The sequence below is a fragment of the Prorops nasuta genome, unplaced genomic scaffold (assembly GCF_024137725.1).
Source record: "Prorops nasuta isolate Cenicafe-Biocafe unplaced genomic scaffold, Cenicafe_Pnas_1.2 PNAS00003, whole genome shotgun sequence".
Taxonomy (NCBI): Eukaryota; Metazoa; Arthropoda; class Insecta; order Hymenoptera; family Bethylidae; genus Prorops; species Prorops nasuta.
Window position 1 is genome coordinate 10672633 of NW_027116800.1, and position 24839 is coordinate 10697471.

Sequence of the window (24839 nt, forward strand, 5' to 3'; positions counted from 1 at the left end):
GATAAGTTAAAATTCATACTATAACGTGTATATATATATATATATATATAGGTGACACCCGCATAAAGTTCTTTCGCATATATACGAGCAGCAGCAAATCGCCAAGTAATCCCGCGCGACGAATCGCTTGAATTTCGAATTCCGCGGTCGAACGAATACAATATTTACATATATATATATATATATATTGTCTCGGCACACTCTCCTATATAACAAATCAACTCGTCACTATATAGCCATTCTACTCCGCGACGAGAGAGAGAAACGGCGAAACAACATTTCTCCCGCTACATTTTTCCAATCATTCATATTATCATTATTTAAGCCATAAATCGCGTCCAGTAGTGTAGAATTTACGCTCGTCGTATAAAGCACCACCCCAAGGCAGCATTTTTCGTCCCAGCACATCCCTGTTTTTCCCAGCAATTTATTTCGTTGCACGTATACTGATTTACAGCAGGATCACGCGTGACAAGTTTAGTGAATGGAACATGGAAACAAGACCGGGTTTTTGTCAAAAGGTGTCCGTTGGAACGTGCGCGTGATCAAGCAGTATAATGATGCGGAAAGAATACGTATCGATAGTTTTGAGAAAAGGTCGACGGTGGGAAATGCGCGGGGGAACGCGTCTCGGAAAAGTCGATTGGACGAAAACTTTGACCATTTGGAGAAATATATTATGCGCGATATATATAGACTCACTGTACGAACTTTGAGTATTTCGTTCCATTTTTCGTGACGATAAAATCGTGAAAATTGAAATTTATATGAATCGCTTTGTGAAATACTTGGTTGCAATATATAATAGTTATAGTATTGCAATTAGGCGTTATTAGCTAGTACAGAGAGTATATCATACGATACGTTAGTTCCTAATCAAAGTGCATCGCTCTAGAGCTGCACGATACATTAAACACCAGGAGAGACAGCGTGCGATACGCTCGGTGGTCCATGTATGAAACAAGCTAGCGATACATACTCATTACAAGCCTGCCACTTATCAAAGCAGTGATATTGTATTATATAGTATAGACAAAAGTCAATTGTTATATTGAGAAGAGAAAAAGAAGCCTTAAGAAGAACGTATAATTTCTCGGGAACGTCTCCACTCGATTGTAAAAGCTAAGCCAGTAGCTGGAAGAAAATTCGAGCGAAGAAAGAGAATCTTTTTCAGTGAATTTTCACAGATAAATTTCTATCGCCAGCTTGTTATTTATCAGAGCAGCGTACCATTCGTCTTGAATCTCCATTACTCTCTCTCTCTCTCTCTCTCTCTCTCTCTCTCTCTACGCCCTTCTATATATAGCTATACACCCTGAGAGATGCATAAAAAATGGTGTAGTGATATAATTTGCAAAAGCGTGGAAACTGCTGATAGTAAATATATATATATATATATATATACAGTATGTACATGCAAAAGCTTTATTTTGCCAGAGAAGAGTTTTAGGCGTTTCTTTAATGAATTTTGCAAGATAGGGTGGATGAATTTTCTATGTGAGAAGAAGCTACTTTCAAGCGATCAATTTGAATTAAGCAGGGCAGCTGGAGGAGTTCTGTGCATTTTCGCAGTTCATCGGATTACAATGTGCAGCGGGCTGGGAGAGAGTAAACGTAATGCAATTTCACAGGAGCTGAAACGAAGCAGCAGCAGCAGCAGCACAGCAGCAACATGCAGGAGAGAGGGGCTCTTATCTGTATATGCATGGGATGGGCTCCTCTCGGGCATAGAAATTGTCTGTGTGCGAGTGTGCACACTTATCAGCCGAGTTTTACGCACATCGCAGCATGCTACGCCACTTGGTCTGGCCAATAAGGTACACGCTGCTTTTGAATTCTGGGAAATCAGTTAGGCGAATCGGAATTTAACGCGCCAATCACGATTCACGAGCTAACTGTACACGCGCGTGTTTGCCACCGGAAATTGGATGCTGCGAAAATATTTCGGATTATCGAGAGCTCACCCCTGTGTCTGCCTTTTACCCAGATTTACCCTCTGAATTAACAACGGAGATAGCTCATTTATTCCAACCATCGAAATTATTCGTATTTACGAAACGGAACACGAACATTTGTACGTTTCTTATGTGTATATATATAAACGATTGAAACGAGTCTCGGTAGAAATAGGAAATTGGACGGATCGTTTTTTACGAAAGACAGGATCACTCGTGACACAGTTGCTGCACGATATATATATATATATGTATCGACGTGCTGCCTATCGCTGAGGCTGCACAGAGCTAACCGACGAGCTACATCGGTTAAAGCAACACCAACCTATAAACCCTGTTATTAGTCGACTCGACGGTCTATATCGATCCAACATAATCTCTCAGTTCGAAATTCCCCATAGCGATACCATTGTTACAGAATCTCTAGCCGTACGTTCTTTGCTTTCTTCATCAATCCGTATGAAAGTCAGAAATTGATCATTTTCATTTATCGTGTAATTAAGGAGAGGAGCACAGACAACTTTAAAGCGAAGCATGATTAATGCTACATTGGAGGATTTTCCAGTTTGGCCATGGCATAGTCATATAAAACGATCCAGTAAACGCGAGGCTGATAACGACAAAGTTTCGTGGTGATAAATTTCTACGAGTTTTAAGCAGTATCCATCTGCTAGGGAAGAAAAAGAAGGAATCTTCCCTAAGTGAGGTCGTAGAAACTGGAGGTAAGGGAAGCTTAATTTTCTTCTTCTTTTTTTTCACTAAAGAGACTACTTACGATCTTATGAATAGCGTTTCATCGTCTTCATTAATGCACATTATATACTGTAAACTTTTCGATAACAACGCAGTCGATATGGCTGAAATTTGCGGAAAGGAATAATAATAATTTTTAACGGAAGGATTAATTCTTTGTTGAGTTTCATGCTACGGTGGGTATTCAATTGTCTCGTTTCCATCTCGCAAGGTTCTCGCGAGGCATTCGAATTTGGGTCAATTGGAAAACGTAAGTTAACGTTGCCCGGTTGGGATCGAGCGAAGAGCAAAAAACTTCCGGTTAACTTGGCGAATAGGGTAAAATCTAGATACTCCGAATTCCACTCGAGTTTGTCACAGTTTGTGTCCTCTGTGTAAGACCCTCTTCTGGGCAACGTCGCAGCTTCTAAATTTCACAATAGAAACATACATGCACTTATTCTGAAAACGACTGTCGAGGAAACTGCTTAAATAATTTATATAGACAACTCCAATGGTTGCGCCTGGGAAGGAGTTTAAAGTCCACAGCTGTTGTTTGATAAGCTCCGGCTTTTTCTTCGGAAAAATTTATCAAAATGTTTTCCACTTTGACGAATAAATTTCAATTGAAATATAATTAAGGAGAAAATGATGTTAAAGTGCTAGGAGGTCTTTGAAGGATCTATCCGTGGAACAAATCCGTGAGGAAGTAGAGAGGTGAAACGGAGGGTGAAAAAGAGTTTTTATCGTAAATCTGCGAAGCAACAGCAATGGCAAAAGTTGGCATCGCGATGTCATCCGATAGAAAAGTTTCCAAGTGACCGAGAAGAGGGAGGAAGGGAATTTTTTATGTAGCCACAGCCGACGCCTTCGGTACTGCAACTCCTGTTTGTTAAAGTAAATTGGACGCGATATCATCTACGTTGGTCCGGGGAGGGATGGAATAAGAGCAGGAATGCGATAATGGGATGGCACGATCGCAAATAACGACACCTCGTAGAAATAACGCGCTAATTAAGGAACTCGTTATTTCAAAAAGTCACCTCGCAACGTAAATAATTTAATGCTCCTAGGACACGCTTGGCATAGCTGGCGGAATTCGAGCAATATTACACGGGCCAATTTCTCATTTTCGAGTCTAGATTAAAATCTATTTTTACGGTGAGTCGGGTCCCGAGAAATTTCAACGAAAACTACAAGTTTTTTTGCCTTTTAACCCCCCCCCCCCCCCCCTCCTCCCCATCCCCACTGCACACTTCTGTGCCTTATCACTCTCTTCTTCCTCTTTTCATTCCACCTCGCCGTTCCCATGCCACCCCACTTGGCCTGAAAAAATAAAATTCTCCCTCTTTGATGTTCCGGCACGTAAGAAAAAGTTATTTCCTCGCGTTTCTCATCCCCCTAAGCAGTCTACACCCCGAGTATGAATTTGATATAGCGTGACTGCTGCTTTTCCCTTGCTTTCCCCAATCTGCGCGAACTTTGCAGTGTAAATACGAAGAAAAACCTCGCAACAAATCGAGACGATTTAACTTTTAGTCTATCAATGGAAAAATGATCAAGCGATTGCTTATATCGAATGAACACATTTGGCAAAGATACCGTTGGCTGCCAAGGGCTGCCAAGCTTCTCACACGGAATCCTCTCTTGTGCGCCATGTGCTCTCACCAACACGTGCTCGCTTCTTCTCCGACATTGCTAGATATTAAATGCAACGACGGGATAATTGTGCTGCCCGAAGCACATAATTTCGTAATTCCTAGCAATTGAAATTTCGCACAGAGCTAGTATTTTTTCAGTAATTAAACCTTAATCAGCTCTAATCCCCATTCGATTCAATTTACTTTCAATTAAGCGCGGAGTTTAATTTATTTCCGAGTGTCGCAGTGTTTTTTAACACGAGTACTCGCCATTTCTACGTGACAGAGATAGGATAAGAGGGGGGGGGGGGGGAGGGGGCACGAGCACCGAGCTATTACGCAGAGGAATTCGTCGAACTTGCAGACTTCATTCTGGCCAACTGTCTCTTCGTCTATTAATCTTGGAGTAATTGAGTGAAACAATCGATTATCGAAGCTGAGAGGTTACATAAGCCAGCATTGTTTATTGCATAAATGACGTTTACGTCACTGCGCCACCAGCACATTGCACACGTGCTTCGAGCGTCTATGCTGTCAGTGTCCCTCCTGATGTATATATACATAGGCAAACCCCCTGACAAAATTGTCAAGCAAATTCAGCTTGTTTCGGACACACTCAATCTCCACAGGTGGTCGTTCACCACCCCCCTGTCAATGTTGTCCACCAAAGCTATACATTGAGCAAACAACAAATTGTCCAAGCTACATGGGAAACTCAAACGATCTAAACATCTCGAGTTGCTATAGTCCAAAGTATAAATTCATCATTTTGACTCGAGTGACGCAAAGGTCGGGAGAGATTGTTTTGTCGCCGCGGGTATTGGCCCGCATGCGAGAAAGATGGAGTATTTAGTAATTCGTGGAAATGGTATAGTTAAAATTTTTATTATCCACGCGTTCGGCGAAAAGTTTTGCTCGGGGGGTGATTTATGGGAGCTTCGGGAATATTTCGAGCGGTCGCGATTTTAAAGAAACAATGCGGGTATGCGTTGGGGGGGGGGGGGGCTGCTGGCACACCTACAACGGTTTAAGCCCCGAGAAGCTCATCTAACTTGGCTCTCAACGTCCCATCGCGAAACGTGCCGGAACCTGGTGTGCTGGAAATCTTGGCTTTGGAAAGGGCACGTTTCAATGAAGTGTAGTACGCCGCTATACTGTGTAGTGTACGCTACAATGGGGGTAGCTGATGAAATCACCGCAAGCCACAATCTAAACGCTAAGCTACCCCTACCAATCCACTTAACGAGAACTCAATGAAATAATAATTCTCGATGCAATAGCTTACACACTTGTATGTACGAGTCTTTTGGCGGAACGATAATAATATACAATAGGGAAAGAAAAATCGAGGAGAAAACTGACACGGAGAAAGGAAACACTGCAATTATTGAAGAGTTGCGGCAGGCACAGAGCTAGAAACATTGAACGTGAATAGCGGAAAACGGAAGTTTGGAAAGTGCGTGTTTATGCAGAAACGGAAGTTACAGAATTTACCTCTTTCCTAAACTACATAGAATTCTCGAGCAACAGATAGAAACTTCAAGCATCACAACGGTATCAAGGTACTTGTGACAGTTTACTTCGAAAAGCGAGATATCGTCTCGCGAAGAGCTGAAATATCATTGGTGATTTCAGTGTTTATATATTAAATAGGCTTTTCTCGTTTGAAAGTCTTCATTGTTATCCTTTAATCTCTCCGAAGAGCGTATATTAAAGGGTTTTTGCAAGGATTATATAGAGTGTGCGATAAAGGATCAAGGCTGCGGATCGATTGGACGAATTTAAAGTTGGGAGAAAGGTGAGGCTCGCGCGCGCAGGAACGAAGGACGTATGGGGAAATTTGGAATCGAGGCGAGAGATCGCGTTTTTAAGGCTTGGCTGGCTGATACGTGCCTACTCTACTGGGGAAATAAGTGAGAGGCACACGCCATACGCGGAAAAGGGATGGAAATGGGCGGCACGTAGTCATTCCAGGCTCGTGCGTCGTCATGGTAACGGTACCTCTGCTGGATGACCTTGAGAATGGGATAGGTGAGAAGCGAAGAAGACGGGCGGACGTACGGGATGCTCGGAAAAAGCAACGGGAGAATCGGAAAATACATTAAATGGAATTGCACGGACCCTTCTCTCTCTCTCTCTCTCTCTCTCTCTCTCTCACTTTCCCTTTATCCTTTCAACCATTAGACTCTATTTACACTTTCATGAAACATTTCTTTCTTTTTTTCCCCTTTTAACCCACAATTACATTTCGCTACATCAACTCTTTCGCAGGTTTCGCCCTTTTCACTCGCGCGGTGGTGGCGGCGACTCTATGGTTAAAAAATTGTCGCTGAAATTAAGAGGTAAAAAGTGAAGTTGGCAGGTTTCGACTTATTGGCCGATAAATCAACGTTTGATTTAGCTTTTCGGTAGGAAAAGTTTGATCGTAATGATTTTTACGTGTCTTGAATTATGTCTGACCTGATTTTGGTGATATCCCTTGTGGAGCGTGTAGTCGTAATACTATTGCTTTGACTCGGTTGGTTTATGTGGCGAGGCAACGATATGTGTTTTTCCGATAAATAAAATTAAGCGAGCCCGCTGCAGCATTTCAGCGATACGTGAGGTGAACGAGTGGCTATACGAAATCGTAAAGGCGATAGGAAAGGATGAGGGAGAAGCATCGTACCGCTGGGATCGCGCAAAGTCCACTCCGTTACAGTATCCCGAGACGTTGCGCCATGGCCATTATGCTGAAGAGAAGAAATACGTTGTAAGAGATTCTTACCGTGCCCCAGCAGACTTCTCCCTTACTTTTCCACTTGCCTTAATCTCGACGGAAAACAAAAGAGACCGTACATTATGCTTGCTCGAAAGAACACAACGAAAAGTCTTCGATCTTATTAGAAAGAAGAGAGAGCGCGCGTCCGGACGCCCGGTCCGATCCGATCCGCTCCACTGCCTCCGTCCCTTCGATCCTCTTTTTCGATTCTCCCCGCGAATACACGTTTCGCACTGGTAAAAATAATTATGCGCCACGGAGAGTTTACAAAAGTCCTGGCGTACGCAGTCTCTCGCGTTATGACCGTAGGTTCGACGTGGGTGTTCGTTGGGACACGGGGCTTGCGAGCAAAATGTAATGAACGATGAAAATAGAATTACGATCCGAAATAAAAGCTGAGAGCGAGGTGCGCACGAGAGTCTGTAATTCGATTCCGGATTCGGCCGTATCCGTTACCAAAGTGAAAATTTTCTGCCTCGGATATTTATCGGAAGGCGGTTCATCGGGCCAGTGGTTAGTTTTGAAATAGGGCCTACATTTGAAAATATAATTTCTAGTTAACACAAGGCAACGCGTCAAGGACGCTTTGCGAAGCGATATGCCATATGACTGATGCTGGAGATCGAGAGAGCAACGCGCGGTGGCACTCTACGTGTGTGTGTGTGTATGTGTGTGTGTGTGTGTGTGTGTGTGAGAGAGAGACTGGGATTATCGCTAACTCGAAAATTAGCTTTTCTACTCCGTAGTTACGCAAATCCGGAAAATCTCGACTGACGGTTTACATTTAAAATTAAATCCGGACGCGGTCGAGATCAACTCGTGCCTACCACACCCTATCTCTCCCTCTCTCTAGCAGCCAATCCGAAAAAGCTCGCATCATAACCTCAGGGCCAGGCTAAAACGCTTCAACGGCTTTGCCAAAGGTCAACGTCTACGAGCTGTAAACAGAGCTGTCTGCCATGGAAAAGTTCGTTTACTTCGTAGCACGATTCAACGTAAACGTTTATACCTCCTGGCTAAGTCACGCGCTATCCCTGTTACCGGTGCTATCTGCCATACTCTACACAAAACAAAAGGAAAAAAATTATCCAAGGATATTCCGGGCGGATCTTCCATACGTGCTCTGCAGCATCGTCACTCCGACGCAGATCAATGGAAGAAAAATGCTTGTAAAACTCTCAAGAACAAGTATCGTACATTGTGGGGAAGGGGGGGGGAGGAGACAGGGGAGAAACATTGTGTAAAAAATTTTATACGGAGTGCTGCACAGTGACAAGTTTCCCTGAGAATGTTCAAAGTTGGAAGGACGCGAGGAATGTTAAAGGAAGGAAAGATGGTAATAGGGTGGAAATAAATCTGAAGGGAGAGAGAATAAGCTAGAGGAAATTTTCTGCTATTTCGGACTGGAGCTACAAAATGGCCACGTATAATAAGTGGTCAGTTGAGTGAGTGAACAAGAAACTTTTCGACCAACTTATCCCGTCAAGGAAAATGCATGGGAGAACGCAATGGTATAGCGCTGTGTGACAAGGAGAGTTTGCTCCAAAACCGCTCCACTTTTCCTAACTCAGTTTAACGTTAATGCATTCAAAACCACTAAATTTTGCCTTCTGTGAGAAAAGCAGGACCTTCTTACCACGAGTCTCCTCGAGTCACCGATACGCACCAAGGTCAAAGGTCAGCAAGAATTCACAGCAAGGATAAATAATAACGGCTGATCGCGCTTCGATTTCGACCAACGTACTTTCGCTATATACTTGACGATTTGTTTATTTTAACGTCTTTCCGCCACACGCATTAATAAAACATTAGATTCAAGCACAAAAGTTTAAGCAAAATTGACAATAGGTAGCTGGATGTGTTTTGCTTTGAGAACAGAATTACTTCACTTCCAGACGTTACGAATTTTTTTTCTAGATGGAACTGTTTATGTATACAGAACTGAATTTCAAGAGAAAAATATTCAAAGGATAACGGCTAACGGACATTGAAACTAAAATGGAATTACGCAATTCAAGGGAAAAAAAGTTAATTTAAGCTTGTAGAGTAGCTTTATGGTTCAAGAGATCTCGATGTGGCTTTTTCTACTTATTATTACTCCCGTTAAATTAGAACGTTACTTAATAGCTTAATAGTATTACAAGCTGGATACGTTTTGCAGTCATTGCTTAATATTAGAGAGAAACTCCGTTTTGACTTTAATCGCCACCTTTAAAATAACGTATATTTTCCGCATTGCTAAAATTGTGCAATCTAAACTCAAACATACAGTGGGCAATCGAGCGACACTACCTTTCATTTTTCAATACTTGTAATGTTACGAAAAAAGCAATTCTTTCGAGAAACACAACGGAAAGAAAAACTTAAAAACCATAACAATTCTGTAAACATTTTTCTCCTGGTAGGTAATTCAACTTGCAACAATAAAGCTTTAATCAATAAAAGCTGCCAGTGCTTTGGGCCAATCTCGAATCAAACTGGAATGTATAATGAACAACGTAATGAGACATTCGAGCATTATGTATAATAAAACGAGTGGCACGTTTATTCAAGAAAAGTCAAACGAGTAGACTCACCATTTCTGATCCATGCCCGTATGGGAGTAAAGGGTGGTGCGACGTACTTGAATTATGATTGCTTTTCCATGATAACCGGTTGAACTACTTTTGGTGACGACAAGGGAAGGGAGGGTCCAAATATCAAGTTGATATTTTATTATATCGACTAGCAATCGAGGATCTCTCCTTCAAGGGAGGGCTAAATCCACGATGTAATGAGAAACCGGAACTCGAAGGGAAAAGGGTCGGAGAAAGTGGATTGTTTGAAATTCCGAAACACGCCTTTACAGGGAATGATAAGAACGCAATCCGAAAGCACCGTAGGTCTTAGAAGAATCGTGTGCGCAGAAATGCCACGGTTGTTTTTAGCAGTAAATGCACCGTGCTAACTGTGCACGCTTATCTTTTATCACGATGTGCACACGCGTAAAGCGTGGAAGCGACTGAGGCGAAAGCTTTTCATCACCCGTTACCATTTGGGCAGCGCCACCTGCTTGCTCCCTTCACTCTCATTTTTCTCTCTTACTCTTTTCATCATCTTCTCTCCTTTCTCATCACTCTACTCAACACTGCTTCACTTTACTTTTAGCCCAACCTAGCTTAAAGCTCTCCCTACCAATATCACTCCACCTTTCCTCGCCCTTTAATCCTTTTCCTTATTATCTCTTCTAACTCCATCCATCGGCTTTTGTTTTTTCTTCTCTCCCCCTGAATACCTTTAAACATAGTACACGTAATAAAACACAGACACAAGCATATTCTGTCATTTATTTCTTTTATTCTCAATCGACACATTTTCTCAATTTGTTTAGATCATTTATCAAAAACTTATACTATCTGGCTAAAAAAGCCTTATATTTTCATTATATAATTTGGTCTTATGCGTTATACTGGTTTTACCGAACAATTTCTTCTGAAAATTTTCATTTCGCTTTAGTGTGTGACAATTTGCTCTCTATGCTTAATATTAATACATCACTGATATCTCTTTTTTCTCATTTATATATGTATAAATGTATTACTATTGTGTGTGTGTGTGTGTGTTTTCATTTAATTCTAATTAATTAATCAAAGATAGGGAATACGAAGTACACAAGCTTTCCCTATCATTTGGTAAATAAATGCGTGTACATTATGACACGGATTTCGCTATATCGAAGATCGTATGATAATTACTTCTGATACAAGTCAATTAGCTCTCGGAAAAAAATCGGACTTTATATCATATTTCAATGTGTAATATATTCTTCAATAATTTTACTTACACAAAGATCTAAACACTTACGTGCACGAATAATAATCAAATTTGCTATTGACATGATTCGACATCACTAACAAATTTTTCTCACTTTACTTTAATAAAGCATAATTATATGGATATCTTAAAGTATAGACAGGCAGTTCGTAAAATAAACTTTTTACAAATATTCGATCTCACTTATGAAAGCTTAAAACTAAATATACGTATATACACAGTCGATATAAAAATGGTATTGATTGATACATTTTTATATACTTGATTTTTTCAATAAAATAATTCATTTTTACGTAAAAATGAAGAATCGAATCCATCATGCAAATATATCGAAATATACTGAATGTATTATAAGATTCTGTAACACATTTTACGTAGTAGCTATTTTAAATAGCAGTCTAATTTACCAGAGAGAAGGAGACAGAGACAGACAGAGACAGACAGACAGACAGACAGACAGAAAGAAAGTATAAATGTGCTTCGAATTATACCAGATTTTGCATTCTTTCACAAAAAGAAATTAACTCAAAGACTCGCACAAGTTTGATTGCAACTACATTACAAATAATGCAAAATAATCTCGGCTATCACTGATAAAAAACAATTTAAATTATACCATACAGATAAACAGTTATAAAATATATTTCGATTATTTAATATTTGTGTTCTATATTCCTTGTTACTAATTTTTTTCTTTTTAAAATAGTTGAACTATATTTAATTAGATAACCTTTTTTTCGCTCATATATTTTCATTTGGTATGATTAAAATTTACTTCAGAGATGCATAAAAACATATTCAAAAGCCAATTCTATGCTGTCACTACTAAGTAACTGCAAATCAAGACACGATCAAATTTCTTCGAAAAAAGATTGATCCCTAATAGCACACGATGTTTAGGAGAAATCATCTGCATGTCGACTGGACGAGTGGATATTCTCGGAACGTCCTATGGATGCCCTACAGATATCTGTACTATTGGGGATACAATCTTTCAGTTTATATAATCAAATTATCCATTTACCTACCCAAATTACTAAAAAAAGTGCGCTTAACGAAGACTTAAATCAGGATAATATTCCTAATGCTTGATCTCACGTAAATGTTTTCTGAGACACGCCAAGTATTCTGCAAGACCAGTCGCCATAGTCATATCTACCATTCTCTGAGGTATCCAGCCCTTGAGATTTGTGTTTAGAACCCATGTGAAGACGCATTTTCTATTATCGCCATCCATAACATCTTCAGCAGCCCAACAGCCCACACCGTTCTCTCCTCTGTTAAGACGCAAATCTTTGTAAACGAATTCCCTAATATTGTTAACCTTTCGCAGTAAATTTATTTGCCCGCTAACGACAAAGGCACCTCGTATCCTTTTCGCTTTCTTTATTTATGCGATTGTTGAATTCAACGTAAAGTTTCATTAGTTAGAACACAATATATATATATATATATATATAGTTTGAATTTAAGCTTGTAAATTTTATATCGAATACTGCCAAAGGTTAATAAAGCTATCTGTAAGCTTTTTGTTTCTCACCTGACAACGTGTTTACGACTTGGTACGCTTGCAAGATTGACGGAGACTCCACTGCTCATGTAATAGTTTTCATATTTTCCACGCCGTCTCAAAATAACGAAATCCCTTGCACCAACGATTCCTCCACCAAACGCTCCAGTTGCTTGATAAATAATATCCGTATTCTCATCGATTTTCTAACGAAAGAGAATTGTCTTAGCACTGATTTTGCTGTGTGAGTCATCAATAGTAATAGCTTGTAAGAATGATACCTGAAGTCGTATAGATTCAGTCACAGTCTTGTTCCATGATCCGGAATCCTCGATATTTTCAAACAAAAAGTCTATTACAGTTGCAGCTGGTGCATCGATGACTCCCTGTATAAATTTGTACTATAATTAATGATTTACTACTTAATAAAATTGATTGATCAAACTAGGAAATATGCTTACAGAAATTTTCATGATTTTTTGTTTCGGCAAATGCATGTATGATATAGTATCGCCTTCAGCTGTTCTACCTTCTACCTGCCAATCTTTGGAAATCAAGAGTTCGTAGCAAGTGCGAAGCAGCGTGGATGCTTTCTTTGTATGCTCTTCGATCTGTAATGAAAACAATGTTTTATTTAATAAATATGTTATAAATGTGCAATGATTATTTCCCAGCTCCCGAGCGACACAAAGAGCTTTGAGCTATAATGCACAAGTGTCAATTGAATCATGACAACGTTGCCTAGTAGGAAATCATGAGTTACGCCATTAATCAGTCGATTTTAATGAGACACTGCTAACGTATAACATGGCATTGCAATAAAATGATCTTTTCTTCTTGTTTTCCTGGTTTTTCTTCGCTTTGTTGCGTCAATGTTTTTTGTTGATTGAAGAAATTTTCTAGACGTACATATATACCAAAGAGAATTCATTCCCTCGTATATTTTCATTTTCTCATTATCTTTATCGACCGTCAGACATCAGTGGCTATTTTTGACATCAATAATTAACATAAAATCAATCATGATCTTGAAAATGACACATTAGACCTAAACGTGCAATGATTTAATTTCAGTTTGATAAGCTCTTAGTTCGACTCCTTGAACCGTACATTATCAGGGTTTTTTTTCTCGAGATACAGCATTTATGCAACAATTGCGCTTGTTTCGTGACATTGTGACTCGCTTCCCACTGACATTATCCATTCTCTAATTAAACCCCCCCCCCCCCTCCCTGCCTCCCCTCCACCGACATCCAACGAAGTCGTAGTTAATTTCTAATTACTTAATTTTAGCCATGAAAATGAAATGTTGAGGCAGAATTTGCCTGATATTCCGTATCATATCGCTTATAAATGTTTTCTTTATGCATAATATTGATGCAGCAATCTGTCATATCACGTACATCGCTACCCACGCAATTTGTGCGTCTACGACCTTAATTCATCCAGCATAGTTGCTCTAACCCACAAAAGCAATATCAAAGTATTATTGGCTAAACTGATAAATAATTTGCGCAGATTTTAAAATACAACCGATTACAATGAAACGATTAGCCTGGAGAAGTTTCTAAACTATAACAATAGAAGCGTGCAAATTGATCAAATGGGCGTGGAGGATAATGAGAAGGAGGAAAGAGACTTACGCCATGTGCATCGCTTTGAAGGACTTTTTTAGTCCTTTCAGTGACAGTCCAGTCGGGCTCGACAGAGATTTGTTGATGGGCATGTCTTTCGCCAAAGAAGAAGCCCCTAATGAACTTCATATCGCAAGCACGGAGGACGACTGAAGGCATCGTAGCGCGCGAACCGAGTCCTGCCGGCGCGCGATTATCAAAACTACTACTCTTCTATACTGAACGCTCGCGATAAGATCGTCCACGACACTTCGGCTTAGTACGTTTCAAACCGCCAAATGGATCAATTCCCCTTCAGTCACTCTCCGCTCTAGCAATTTTTATATTCTCTATGAGTTATTCACTGCAGCAATATGTACCTAAGTCATCACAATGCATCGTCTCTCAAAGAAATCAATTATTTATTTAAATAAACTTTTCAAGTTCTCGCTTTTGACACTATTATAGAAGAGTGAAAAACATCGATAGTTTTCTTGTTCAATTTTTAAATAACGCAGGCGCGTGCGCTTAGGATATATAACAGTTATAACCGTTCGCTAAAATTTTTGGAACAATGCTACGATAAGTTTTTCAAAAAGTTAATTGCCCTATGGACACTGCGCTATTGAGCAGCCAATTTCTTCGATCGGACTGAAACCGATTTGTTTCTCAAGCTTGTTTTTATACTTGCTGGAACGCAACGTATATAGCCAACTACATTCATATCGAGTGATACACACTACCTTAATATAAGGAAAGGCTAAACGATGCGATCTTTTGCAAAGAATAAATTTTCTCTAAAAAAATGACTTACCGAAAATTTTGCATGAGCGAGAAAACATTTTTGGAAAAAACCTTCTTTGATTTAACGCATGGGTGAATTTGAACGAGTACCAAGAAACTGGCCATTTTTCGTTGAAAATGTAGCTTGGAGTTTGTGAAGTTTGGACAGTTTTATCCGAGGGGAGTAGTGAAGGGAGAAAGGAAGAGTAAAAGAGAGAGAGAGAGAGAAACACAGGTAATGTCTAATCAGGAGTAATGCTCTAGTAAGAGCGCATTTCAAACGAGCGTAACAAGCTAAAATAAGTTTAACAAGCGTATCGCACATACAGTACAGAACTTATGGTCGACTGTGAATGAAACAATAATAACACAGCGAAACTCTGAACTCCATTCACGAAAGGAAAAGGTGTCAACTGATTATGATTAAGAATATTCAATTTAATCCGTACCTTTAATATTCTTATCAATGGCTATAATAATTATTATCAGCTTGTTACGTAGACACGTTGAACTTTGTTTGCTTTGTCTCAAGTTTATTTATTTGTCCGTGTTAAGTAACAGCAACTCTGGCTGATGAAAATATCTTCCTCTTTTTCTATTATTTTTCGATTAAGTTTATTCAAATTGAACGAGTTAATAAATTAAATTTAGAGACTTTCGGATTACAATAATTAATGTCATCTCGCGTGATTTTTATAACTGTACGATTTATACACATACCCCTTTACTCGATGTCGAAATGATATTGTTCAATCGACGATAAATTATGGAAGCGCATATATTTTAGAACGACCTTCGTTTGGTACGCGCGTACTTGTATTGTAAGATTAAACATTTCAAGTTCGCTTGTACTCAGCAGTCACGTGTTTCAAATTTATTTACCAAGATTTTAGCCTGATATAATAAAAGAAAATGCAGATAAGAGCAGCGCCTTAATATGTAGGTGTAATTAAAAGTTGCATCTTTAGCACAAGCAATTTTAATTCCATTTGTAATTACGATAAAATCACGACTTGCCTTTTCCTGAGAAAGCGGGGGCAATGGACCTTTTATAAACGGCTCGATTGGCTTGGTTAACTTTTTTAAAGCATCTTCGACGCTTTCGTTATCATCCTCGGTTTCTGATCGATTCGGTGAGTCCACCGGCGTGAAGAATCTACTGACTGGGTCGAATGTCCTGTTGTACCGTCTATCAGCGGTCACATTTTGAAGAAGTGGCTCTGTCTCGTCGTTATTTCTACCTACATTTTTATTGATTTCTTATGAAAACATTTGTCGTGACGAAACAAATGGGCCAGCTAAAAACTCACTTTGCATCCAATTTCTCGCCTGATTCTCTTGAGGTATCACCCGAAAATCGAAGAACCATACTTCCGACCATGCTAAAATAAAGGATGAAATAATCAGCAGCACTTGGAAAACTGGCTGACTGAATGCGCTCCACTGAATTGAAAAGAAATATAAATTTAAATCATAAAAATTCATTGTGTGTTATAATTTTTTCATGCTGGTAGGAAACAATTAAACCTTACATTAAAAAGAGATACTTTTGCTATTAAAAAGGCACTCGTGAGGGTGGTCGATGTCTAAAAAAGAAAATTTGATTGGATCAATATTTATATATTTCTTATCTGATTAATTTAAATACAGGTCTTGGAGAGATTTTTTCAGATACTCACAGCTACGATAATCCAATGATTCATATAAACCAGCGCGTAAAAGAGCAATAAAACCGTGAACCTGCAGATGGCAGCCATCTGAGAAGATGAAACCCGTAAAATGTGTGTTCCTTGCGCATAATGAAAATTTAAAATGAACTAAAGGTATTGAAAAATCGATGAGATTTACCGTTGACGAGGCTGCACGAGAACTTACCACGATATCAAAAAACGATGTCTTCACGTGATAATGGACTACTTGGTTTACAAATGCTGCTGGTAAACTTTCCCCATCTATCTGTTTATTTTTGTTAAATACAGTTAGATATCATTAGGCTTGAGAATAAAATATCAATGAATTGCAACAATGATATCGGGTGCCTACCATTGTACAGATAAGCCATAATAAGCATGTAAAAACTAAATCGAAGGTGACGAAGAGGCAGAAGAAACGCCGCACATCCGACATTCTCCCATTGCGCCTCTCTCCGCTTGTTACAGCTTCGCTCAAGATTACATCCGGAGTTCTTGCAACACTCTGATGCGTACAGGAACTTCTTTGTGAATTAATCGAGCCGCTAATCAAAACTTCAGCGATTTCTCGTATTTGCCTTTCGTCTTCCGCCATAATTGCATCTATAAAAAATCAGTGATGATCCTGCAAAGAAAAAATAGTGTAAGTAATCAAAATTGCATTATTGATTGAAATAAAAATAAAGCTTCGCTTAACAGATATGTCAGTCCATCTGCTACATTTTATATTATCGCAGTGACATTTTTAATTGTATTATATATAAATAAGACAATCAATTAAAAACGTTATATTTTTTTAATTTGATCGCCGTTTGTATTCAATATCGAAGATTTGTTTATTTTTATTTCATAAGCAAATCGAGAGCTCTCCGAATAAAAATGTATGGATTTTTATTATTGCAGTGTAGCTTTTATTGTCAGACAAAAGAAACTTTAAAGGTCTGGTGAGTACACTTGCACTAAAAAGGAACGATAGCCAACTCACATAGATAGACCTTGCTTTGTTGAATGTGTACAATTTCTTATTTACGCGAATCACTAATGCTTTTATCTCCCTTTATTTTAATGCAATATTTGTTTATCTAGAAGAATATTATTTACTTAAAATTCGATATCACACAGCTAAATATACGATTTTTTACAATCCTGTTTATTATTAATTATTTAGTATACATTATAGTATGAGCAAACAACTGTTGCGAAAAACTATTTAATCAGTATTCAACGTATATACTCTTTAATTATATTATTGGATACAAAGTGTAAAGCAAATAAGCTCCTCAACTTTTCCGTTTACGACATATAATATCATAAAACACACACACACGCAAATATAAAAAAAACTCGGTATTTTATTATTATACAAGTGTTTAATAGTTTAGTTACAACTGTGATCTTTGTCTTCCTATCTTTTAGTTAATGAATGAAAGCATTCACGTGACCACTGCATTGTTTAAGGCGGAATGTAAGGTCATGATACTTGACATCAAGAATCTGGAAAACAAATACCACTGGCAAAACATTCTAACCTCAAATCTTTTGTAAGAACTATGTTTTATCCCACCTAGCGAAGTTATGTTCAAGGAATTTTAAGTAAAAATCTTTAAGAAAATATCAGGAAAATCGTTTTAAAATATACGTTTTAATTGAATAAATATTTTTTAATCATAATTCATTAAGTCAAATGTTATTCACTTTAATAATTACATCTTACCGTGTTTAGATTTGGAAGTTTCACGATCATGAATCCATTTGAATAGATTGTAGCTTAATCAATAAATAACAACGTTTATTAATATACATTACTTTTTAGGGAATGTTCTTTAAGTTTTTATAAAATACAAACATTAATTCACACTCTCATCTTACTCTTTGTGTGATACACAAAACGTACAGTGCGTGCTACCAACCTTACAAGCAAAATAAAAAAACAAAAATTTCATGGCTGCCCCGAATTTTTCATTTGCTTCTTTAAAGTAAGAAATCAAATGGAACAAAGAGAAATAAAGATTGATGTATGTTTCTATAATTTTTATTTATTTTAAAATTACAAAAAAAAATATAAATATTTATATTCACATTTATTACAAGAGGTTCTAGTCCGTGAAATTCATTTTGCTACAAACTGAATATATCTTTAGTTATGAAAAATATTTTTTTTATCTCCTTCCGATTTCTGTAACTTTTATATGCATAAAATAATTACTCTATAATTATTATAAAAATGTAAAACTTCTGCATTGATACATAGCAATGTAATTTCATTACTTTCCATTTGGTTAAAGTTAAAGCATTACTGTATTTCTCTTGATGCTATGTTATTTCTGTTTCTAATCAGCAAGATTAATGGTACGCAACGAATCTTCTGGAAAATATTCCAATTTAGCAGTGATTCCAACATTAAAGGGTACTGCTATTCCTCCGTCTATCACAAGCCCTGCATCAAAACATTGAGATATCACTGTCATCCTTTTACAGAAACCTCTGGTGTTTATATATTTTGGAGCAGGCCAAACATCTGTCACAATCAAATCTCTAATAGCATAGCACAATCTGTCATCATCTGAAAACCAACAAATAAAAATCACATAAACCTCATTTAATTTACAAATAATTATTACTTACCTGGTTTAATTTGTAAATTTTTGTTAAATTCAGAACAAATTCTTTCTACTTCGTCTTTTTTGAAAGTTTTGTTCTTATCTATAAGGTGGAGAAGCTCTTCAACGGTTTGGGTACTTAAGCTATTTATCGCTCGATACCAAGAAGTAGAACCTGTTCCTGTACTTAGGCATAACCCAGAACTTTTAATCTTATGAGCCCTATCGTCATCATCCAACTTAATTATTAATGAGCTTGTTCTTGCTGAAAGAGATTCTCCCATAAAAACCTAAAGAGAAATGTTTCATTGTCACTGTCTGTAAAATACACAAGATATAACATCTTAAACTTACTTCATTAAGGGCTAGCCAAGGCAAGATTCTTGTCTTTGGCAATGCTCCTTTTTTGTCAGGTACCATGTTAATGCCTTCGTTCCAGCTAGATTAAAATTATAAAAAATAAATAACAAGAAAGTATCTGAATTGATCAATCAATTATTTCATATACCTGCCACTGCCTGCAACTCGACCTTTTTCGTGCATATGAAAAGGCTCGCACCAAACTCCTTCCCCTGTTAAAGTAGTTCGTATTCTAGAACGCATAAGAATACTGTATTCTCCAGCCTTTAGCATCTCAAAAATACTTGATAAATCTGTAGTATATTTTGGTGGTAACATTAAAAATCCTTCCGATCTCTTAGGATACGAATTAATACCAACTATTGGCTTTTTATTATCATTAATTAAATTAGATGCTAATAAAAATGTACCATCACCACCAACTGGAACAATTAAATCAGCCCAAGCAAAACTAGCTTTATTTAGACTGCACCTATAAGAACAAATGCAATATTTAATTAAAAGACACACATTAGTATTGGCAAAAAAAATCATACCTGTTTACAACACGATATTCAATATTCATTTTTTTCAAAGTATTTACTAATCTAGTTTCCACATCTTTGGTAATCATATGTCCAGCAAAAAGAGCATCATAATCAGAACCTCTTGCTATCAGTTTATGTTTAAATAGATCTTCGCTTAACTCAGGTTCGCGCAATCTTTCCATGTAATAACGTGATGTTTTTGCCACAATTAGAACTTTCTTAGGTACAAAGCTTGATTCATTTCTATAAAATATTTGAATGTCTTTATGAATGTGTTGACTGAGTTGCAATAAGTGAAGCGTTCCTGCAAAAATAAAAGTAATGGAAAAATTTAGTGTCTAACTGTTAGAATAAATCAGTAATAATAAACTAATAATTTAAATGTAATTAAAAATGTTTACTTACTGACAGTTTTTCTTTGAAGGTAACTGAGAGTTGTCATCGTCCTTTAATAACGAATGTCGGTCAATCAATAAATCCCATAAATTCATTAATTGAAATTAAAAACTTATTTGTTTAAGTAGACTTCTTAACCTGTAAGTAAAGAGAGGCGATGACTCGAGCACAACAGATACGGAGAGAACAGAGCTTGTAAATGTTGTGTAAGGTAAGGAACTTAATGTAAATAAGAGATAGGAAAGTAGAATCAATTATCAGAACCATGCGGCTCCATGTTGTAAAGTGTGAACATGTATACACCAACTGTGTTTGCATTGAGTACCAAGTGGAGATGGTTTTTGTGCCGGCTCTTTACGTGCGTAATAAAAATGGTAAAAATTGTGGACTCACAGGCCTCATAGGCATAACAGTTCTGAGCGCTTGTTGAAGAACCATTTTCCCCCATCAGGTCATTAATGTACCATTACTTGCAATTTTTACTGATGTGAATATGATACACAGACATTGTCGTCGTCTCGAGGTCCCAAGGAAAGAGTCAGTACGGACACGGAGTACTATGCGCTCAAGTGTTAGTGACTAGTGTGTGTGTGTATGCGTGCGTAGTCGTTCGGTGAAGCTCTCTGTTGTTGACTCTGTTCGGTTTACTTCGGTTTATCATAGTTTTCCACGCAGTATCCGTACGTCTCTGCCCCGTTTGATTCTCAGCGACTTTATGTTTTATACGATATACACGCGCACGCGTATGCATCTTACATTGTTAATAATTAATATATATATATATATATATATATCCATTTTTTTATTGCTGTCGTAATGCTTGTTTTGTACAGCAAAATATAGGCTAAGTATTGCCTATTAAAAGATTTGTTTGATTTCTTTTTTAAGAAAGAATATTATTTATAAATGCAAAGAGGGTAAAGGAGACGAATAAAACTGTCGATATACACGCTTCGCTTACACTTTATTAATTCATTTGTAATACATTAATTAAGTCTGTTTAAATAGCGTCGAGGCTACCTAAAGTATGCCTTTATTTTATGCTATAGACAATCATCTAGCTTAACTTCTTAATCTCTTCATGCGCTCTCTTCATTATCTGCTTCATTATCGTTATTTATATTTAATCATTATAACTTTTGTTGTTACCATTACACTATGTATATATTAATATACCATATAATCGACGTTAAAAACTAAAATTCGTATAAAAAGCGTCGTTATTCGTACTAACAGTGTAACTGCTCTATTTAAATAATAATCAAATCTTAAAAAATTATTTGTTTTTATTGTTGGTGTGTTTGAATGTACGATATATCTGACACATCAGTTGCAATCCGACGTGCAAGGCGTACGTAAAATAACGCACGTGTAATAGCTTCGTGCGCTTTTGATGGTGGCGCGAGATATTTCAGCTATGGGATGAAAAGAATCGTGAAATGCCCCGACTTTGCACCATACGTGTCATCTCATTCAACATTATCTCACAAGCAACTTCGTTCATTTTAAGGAAGCTAACGATTGTCACCTGCTCTTAAAAATAAAAATAATTCGCTATACTCATTGTGTTCATTGATTTGCAGAAATAATAAAAAAATATTCGTCTCCTGCTCGTTGTATCCGCAAATCAAGACTCAAAACTTATATACTTTCGCACAACTTGTATTATACGACCTCTCGATCCCTAAGTATAGCTGAACGATCCCGCTCCAACGGAATATTATTATAAAGTCGTCATGTGCACCTTGCATTCTTATTACTTATTTGTAATCGTTTCGCCATTTTTTCTTTATTAATATTTATATATGTATATGTATAATCGAGCTAATACTTTTATATACTACGAACGTTACCGTAATCATTAATTGATTGCTACGTCTGAAATTTTCGTTATACCTAAAATGCTATTACGAGCAATAATGTACATCAATTACATACAAAAGAAGATGTCGCGCGATGCCTTATCCTCTCTTTTTCTTCCTCTCAGTTAATATTATAATGGTCACATTCAAGGAGGTACCATGTCGCATTGATCGAAAGTTATAATATGAATATCGTCCATACATTATTAATTTAGCACACTTTATAATGACGCTTTAAACGCATTATTATGTCTTCTTAAAAAATCAACAGTTATCTCATTATATAAGGTGATTGTGCGCACCATGTCACTCACAATTTGAATGTACTTGTGTACCTTTAAAAGAATCCCCTCTCTGGAAAAATCGTAGGATTAAATAAATTTGCAAAAAGGCTCACAGGATATTATTGAACTATATGTACAATTATTTTGTCGAATGAGTGCGGAGTACTAGTGAAAAATCTCCTACCTTTTCGACTGAACGGGTTAAAAAAATCATCGATTCGCAATATATAAGAGCCGGGGGTTAAATTGTCTTAACAATTAACTAGTAATTTTAATTTTCATCCCTTTTGAAAATGTTATCGTCCGAGCCGCGTACTATTCAACATGATCCTTGTGAGATAACTCGCATTTCTATAACATTTCTTTCTTTCCGATCAATCATGTATAACACGTAGAGTTTTTAATTTTTTCGGACGAAAAATGATTTTAGTTATAAACGCATCTTTTCTTCAGATATATCGAACAGGGGCAGTAAGACCCAATTTGATCTTGATGAATACAGTTATCTATAAGGACTGTGTTCGTAATCTATACTGTTTAATCGTAGCAGCCTTAGTTTGAATGATATCGAATATGTAATGCCACGTCTCAAAAGCATCTAACGGCAGTGAGTTTTATAAATGATTCTTCATGAGGTATCTCTATCTAAGTACTTTTGATAAATTACTAAATCGGTCGGCTAATAAGAATGTGCATCATTCGATTAAAAATATTTAAAACAAAACATATTATAAATAGTAAATTCGACAAGACACAATGCTGAACTCATGTAAAAAGTGATTTCGTCAAGCATCAAGTTATGAAATATCTTTTCCCTTATTTCCACTTGAAACCTCTTACGTAATTATAATTAATCGGCGTCTATCTTAATCCTAGAAACATTTGTTGAAATCCTCAAAGTCACTATTCATACAGGAAATTACGAACAATTAAGTCCTGACTCGTTTCCTCCATGCACACATACTGGACAAGCGCGCAATCATTTTAACCATGATTTTCACTTTACAGCTTTAAAATACTGACAAGTAAATACAAATTTTTCCATACTTTTTTTTTTATAATACCCTACAAGTTTTTCTCCTATTATTCGTTTGATCACTATTATACTGTAGAAGATCTTAGTTTATTTTAACCATGCGCAATAAATTAATTGCTCGACAAGGAAGAATGCAGAAACGAAAACGTTCTGGAACGACATTCCTCTCATTTGTAATATCGTTCAAATATACAAGTGTATGTGTGTGTGTGTGGATTGTATTACTTTTATTACATACTACACAAATATTAAACGGGGGTTCGCCTTCACACTCGAAAATGCATCTCTGCACAATTTCGTTTACTGACACGCAGATCTCATTTCCCCTCGCACTATCATTCTTTGTCTTTTTTTTCATTATCTATATTTATAATATACATGTTTTATGTATATGCTATGTGTATATTTTTAATTACATTCGGACATATATGTACATATACGTATAGGCTTTATACGTTTATGTAAATATATACAATTCTCTCTTACGCACATTCAATACTTGGCAAAATATTTCTGTCGGCGGCGGTAAGTCGACGATACAAGCCATTATGATACAACCTCAGATAACATTTCGCTCGATTAGGCAACAATTGCTTCACTCCAGTAAGTACAATGACCACATTTGAATTGATTATTTCCACAACGCAGAGAACTTGAACAACGATTGAAAGGCCGAGAAAATCCTTGACCGATGAGAGCGGAACGTCAATTAGCCAAATCCAGTTGAAGCGATAAATTCGACGTTGATTCGCACTGATAGCGGTAAACTAGGAGGTTTTAAAAGAGTCGACGAGGGTCGTTATGGTATCGGAGCATTGAAGTATAGACAACGGGGTGAGTTCGAGACGCATTCTCACGAATGGAATTACAATGAGTATATCTCGATGGGCGACAGTAGAATCTAAGACATTGCGCGTACAGTCCAGCGCTCAGCGCAGCTATCTGCTCTTGTTCTTTTCCTTTTCATCACTATGAATATAAAGAATCGAGCCGATCGCTAGAACGAGATCGACGTTGCCTAATTCTAGTAGTAAAAGTGGGCAAAACTGTTGCAAGTGTTGCGAGATCGCACCGAGCCTCAGCTATGTGTTGGAGGATGAGGAGGTGGTACACCTGTGATTTCTGTCCAGCGCATCTCGAAGAAGCTACGCATCCCGTGTCCTGCTTTCCCGACGGGACTGTCATCTTCATTGAAGATTTCGCAGTTGATAAACATTTGCCTTACGTCGGCGCAAAATTCATCGCGAGATTTGTACCTGCGTAGAGAGTTCACGAT

The 24839-nt window shown here is 37.4% G+C and overlaps 3 protein-coding genes across 9 annotated transcripts in view; all 3 read right to left on the reverse strand.

The window, feature by feature from the left end:
• Positions 1–10404: 10404 nt before the first annotated feature.
• Positions 10405–18356, reverse strand: Start1 (Steroidogenic acute regulatory protein-like). Of its 2 annotated transcripts, none has more exons than XM_066747876.1 (11): positions 18213–18356; positions 16851–17123; positions 16683–16763; positions 16487–16564; positions 16340–16393; positions 16118–16250; positions 15825–16048; positions 12873–13022; positions 12693–12797; positions 12442–12617; positions 10405–12178 (listed from the first exon to the last, which is right to left on the reverse strand). In XM_066747876.1, the coding sequence occupies exons 2-11, from the start codon at positions 17091–17093 to the stop codon at positions 11983–11985; spliced, it is 1440 nt and encodes a 479-aa protein (XP_066603973.1). In that variant the 5' UTR covers positions 17094–17123; positions 18213–18356; the 3' UTR covers positions 10405–11982. The 2 variants fall into 2 exon arrangements, with proteins under 2 accessions (XP_066603973.1, XP_066603972.1); XM_066747875.1 differs by having other exon boundaries at positions 15825–16066.
• A 217-nt stretch (positions 18357–18573) lies between these two features.
• LOC136786251 (NAD kinase 2, mitochondrial-like) lies at positions 18574–21194 on the reverse strand. The gene is made up of 7 exons (XM_066747877.1): positions 20775–21194; positions 20391–20519; positions 19995–20289; positions 19607–19930; positions 19453–19537; positions 19124–19388; positions 18574–19061 (listed from the first exon to the last, which is right to left on the reverse strand). The coding sequence occupies exons 2-7, from the start codon at positions 20425–20427 to the stop codon at positions 18829–18831; spliced, it is 1239 nt and encodes a 412-aa protein (XP_066603974.1). The 5' UTR covers positions 20428–20519; positions 20775–21194; the 3' UTR covers positions 18574–18828.
• Positions 21195–21326: 132 nt separating this feature from the next.
• The window catches only part of tou (toutatis), a 75629-nt gene continuing 72116 nt past the window's right edge, over positions 21327–24839 (reverse strand). For all 6 annotated transcript variants that reach the window (XM_066747869.1, XM_066747872.1, XM_066747874.1 and 3 more), the window contains one exon: positions 21327–24819. In XM_066747869.1, coding sequence (XP_066603966.1) covers positions 24642–24819 — 178 coding nt within the window. In that variant the 3' untranslated portion in view covers positions 21327–24641. The remainder of the gene's footprint in view (positions 24820–24839) is intronic.

Excerpts from the sequence above, each read along its gene's own strand:
- Start1 (XM_066747875.1), bottom strand. The coding sequence starts at position 17,093 with ATGGCGGAAGACGAAAGGCAAATACGAGAAATCGCTGAAGTTTTGATT. Across the intron at positions 12,798-12,872 it reads AAAAAATCATGAAAATTTCT|GGAGTCATCGATGCACCAGC; the intron begins GTAAGCATATTT and ends AAATTTATACAG. Across the intron at positions 12,179-12,441 it reads AGTCGTAAACACGTTGTCAG|AGGAGAGAACGGTGTGGGCT; the intron begins GTGAGAAACAAA and ends GCGTCTTAACAG.
- LOC136786251 (XM_066747877.1), bottom strand. The coding sequence starts at position 20,427 with ATGACAACTCTCAGTTACCTTCAAAGAAAAACTGTCA. Across the intron at positions 20,290-20,390 it reads CCTTCAAAGAAAAACTGTCA|GAACGCTTCACTTATTGCAA; the intron begins GTAAGTAAACAT and ends TTATTTTTGCAG. Across the intron at positions 19,931-19,994 it reads GAATATCGTGTTGTAAACAG|GTGCAGTCTAAATAAAGCTA; the intron begins GTATGATTTTTT and ends TTGTTCTTATAG.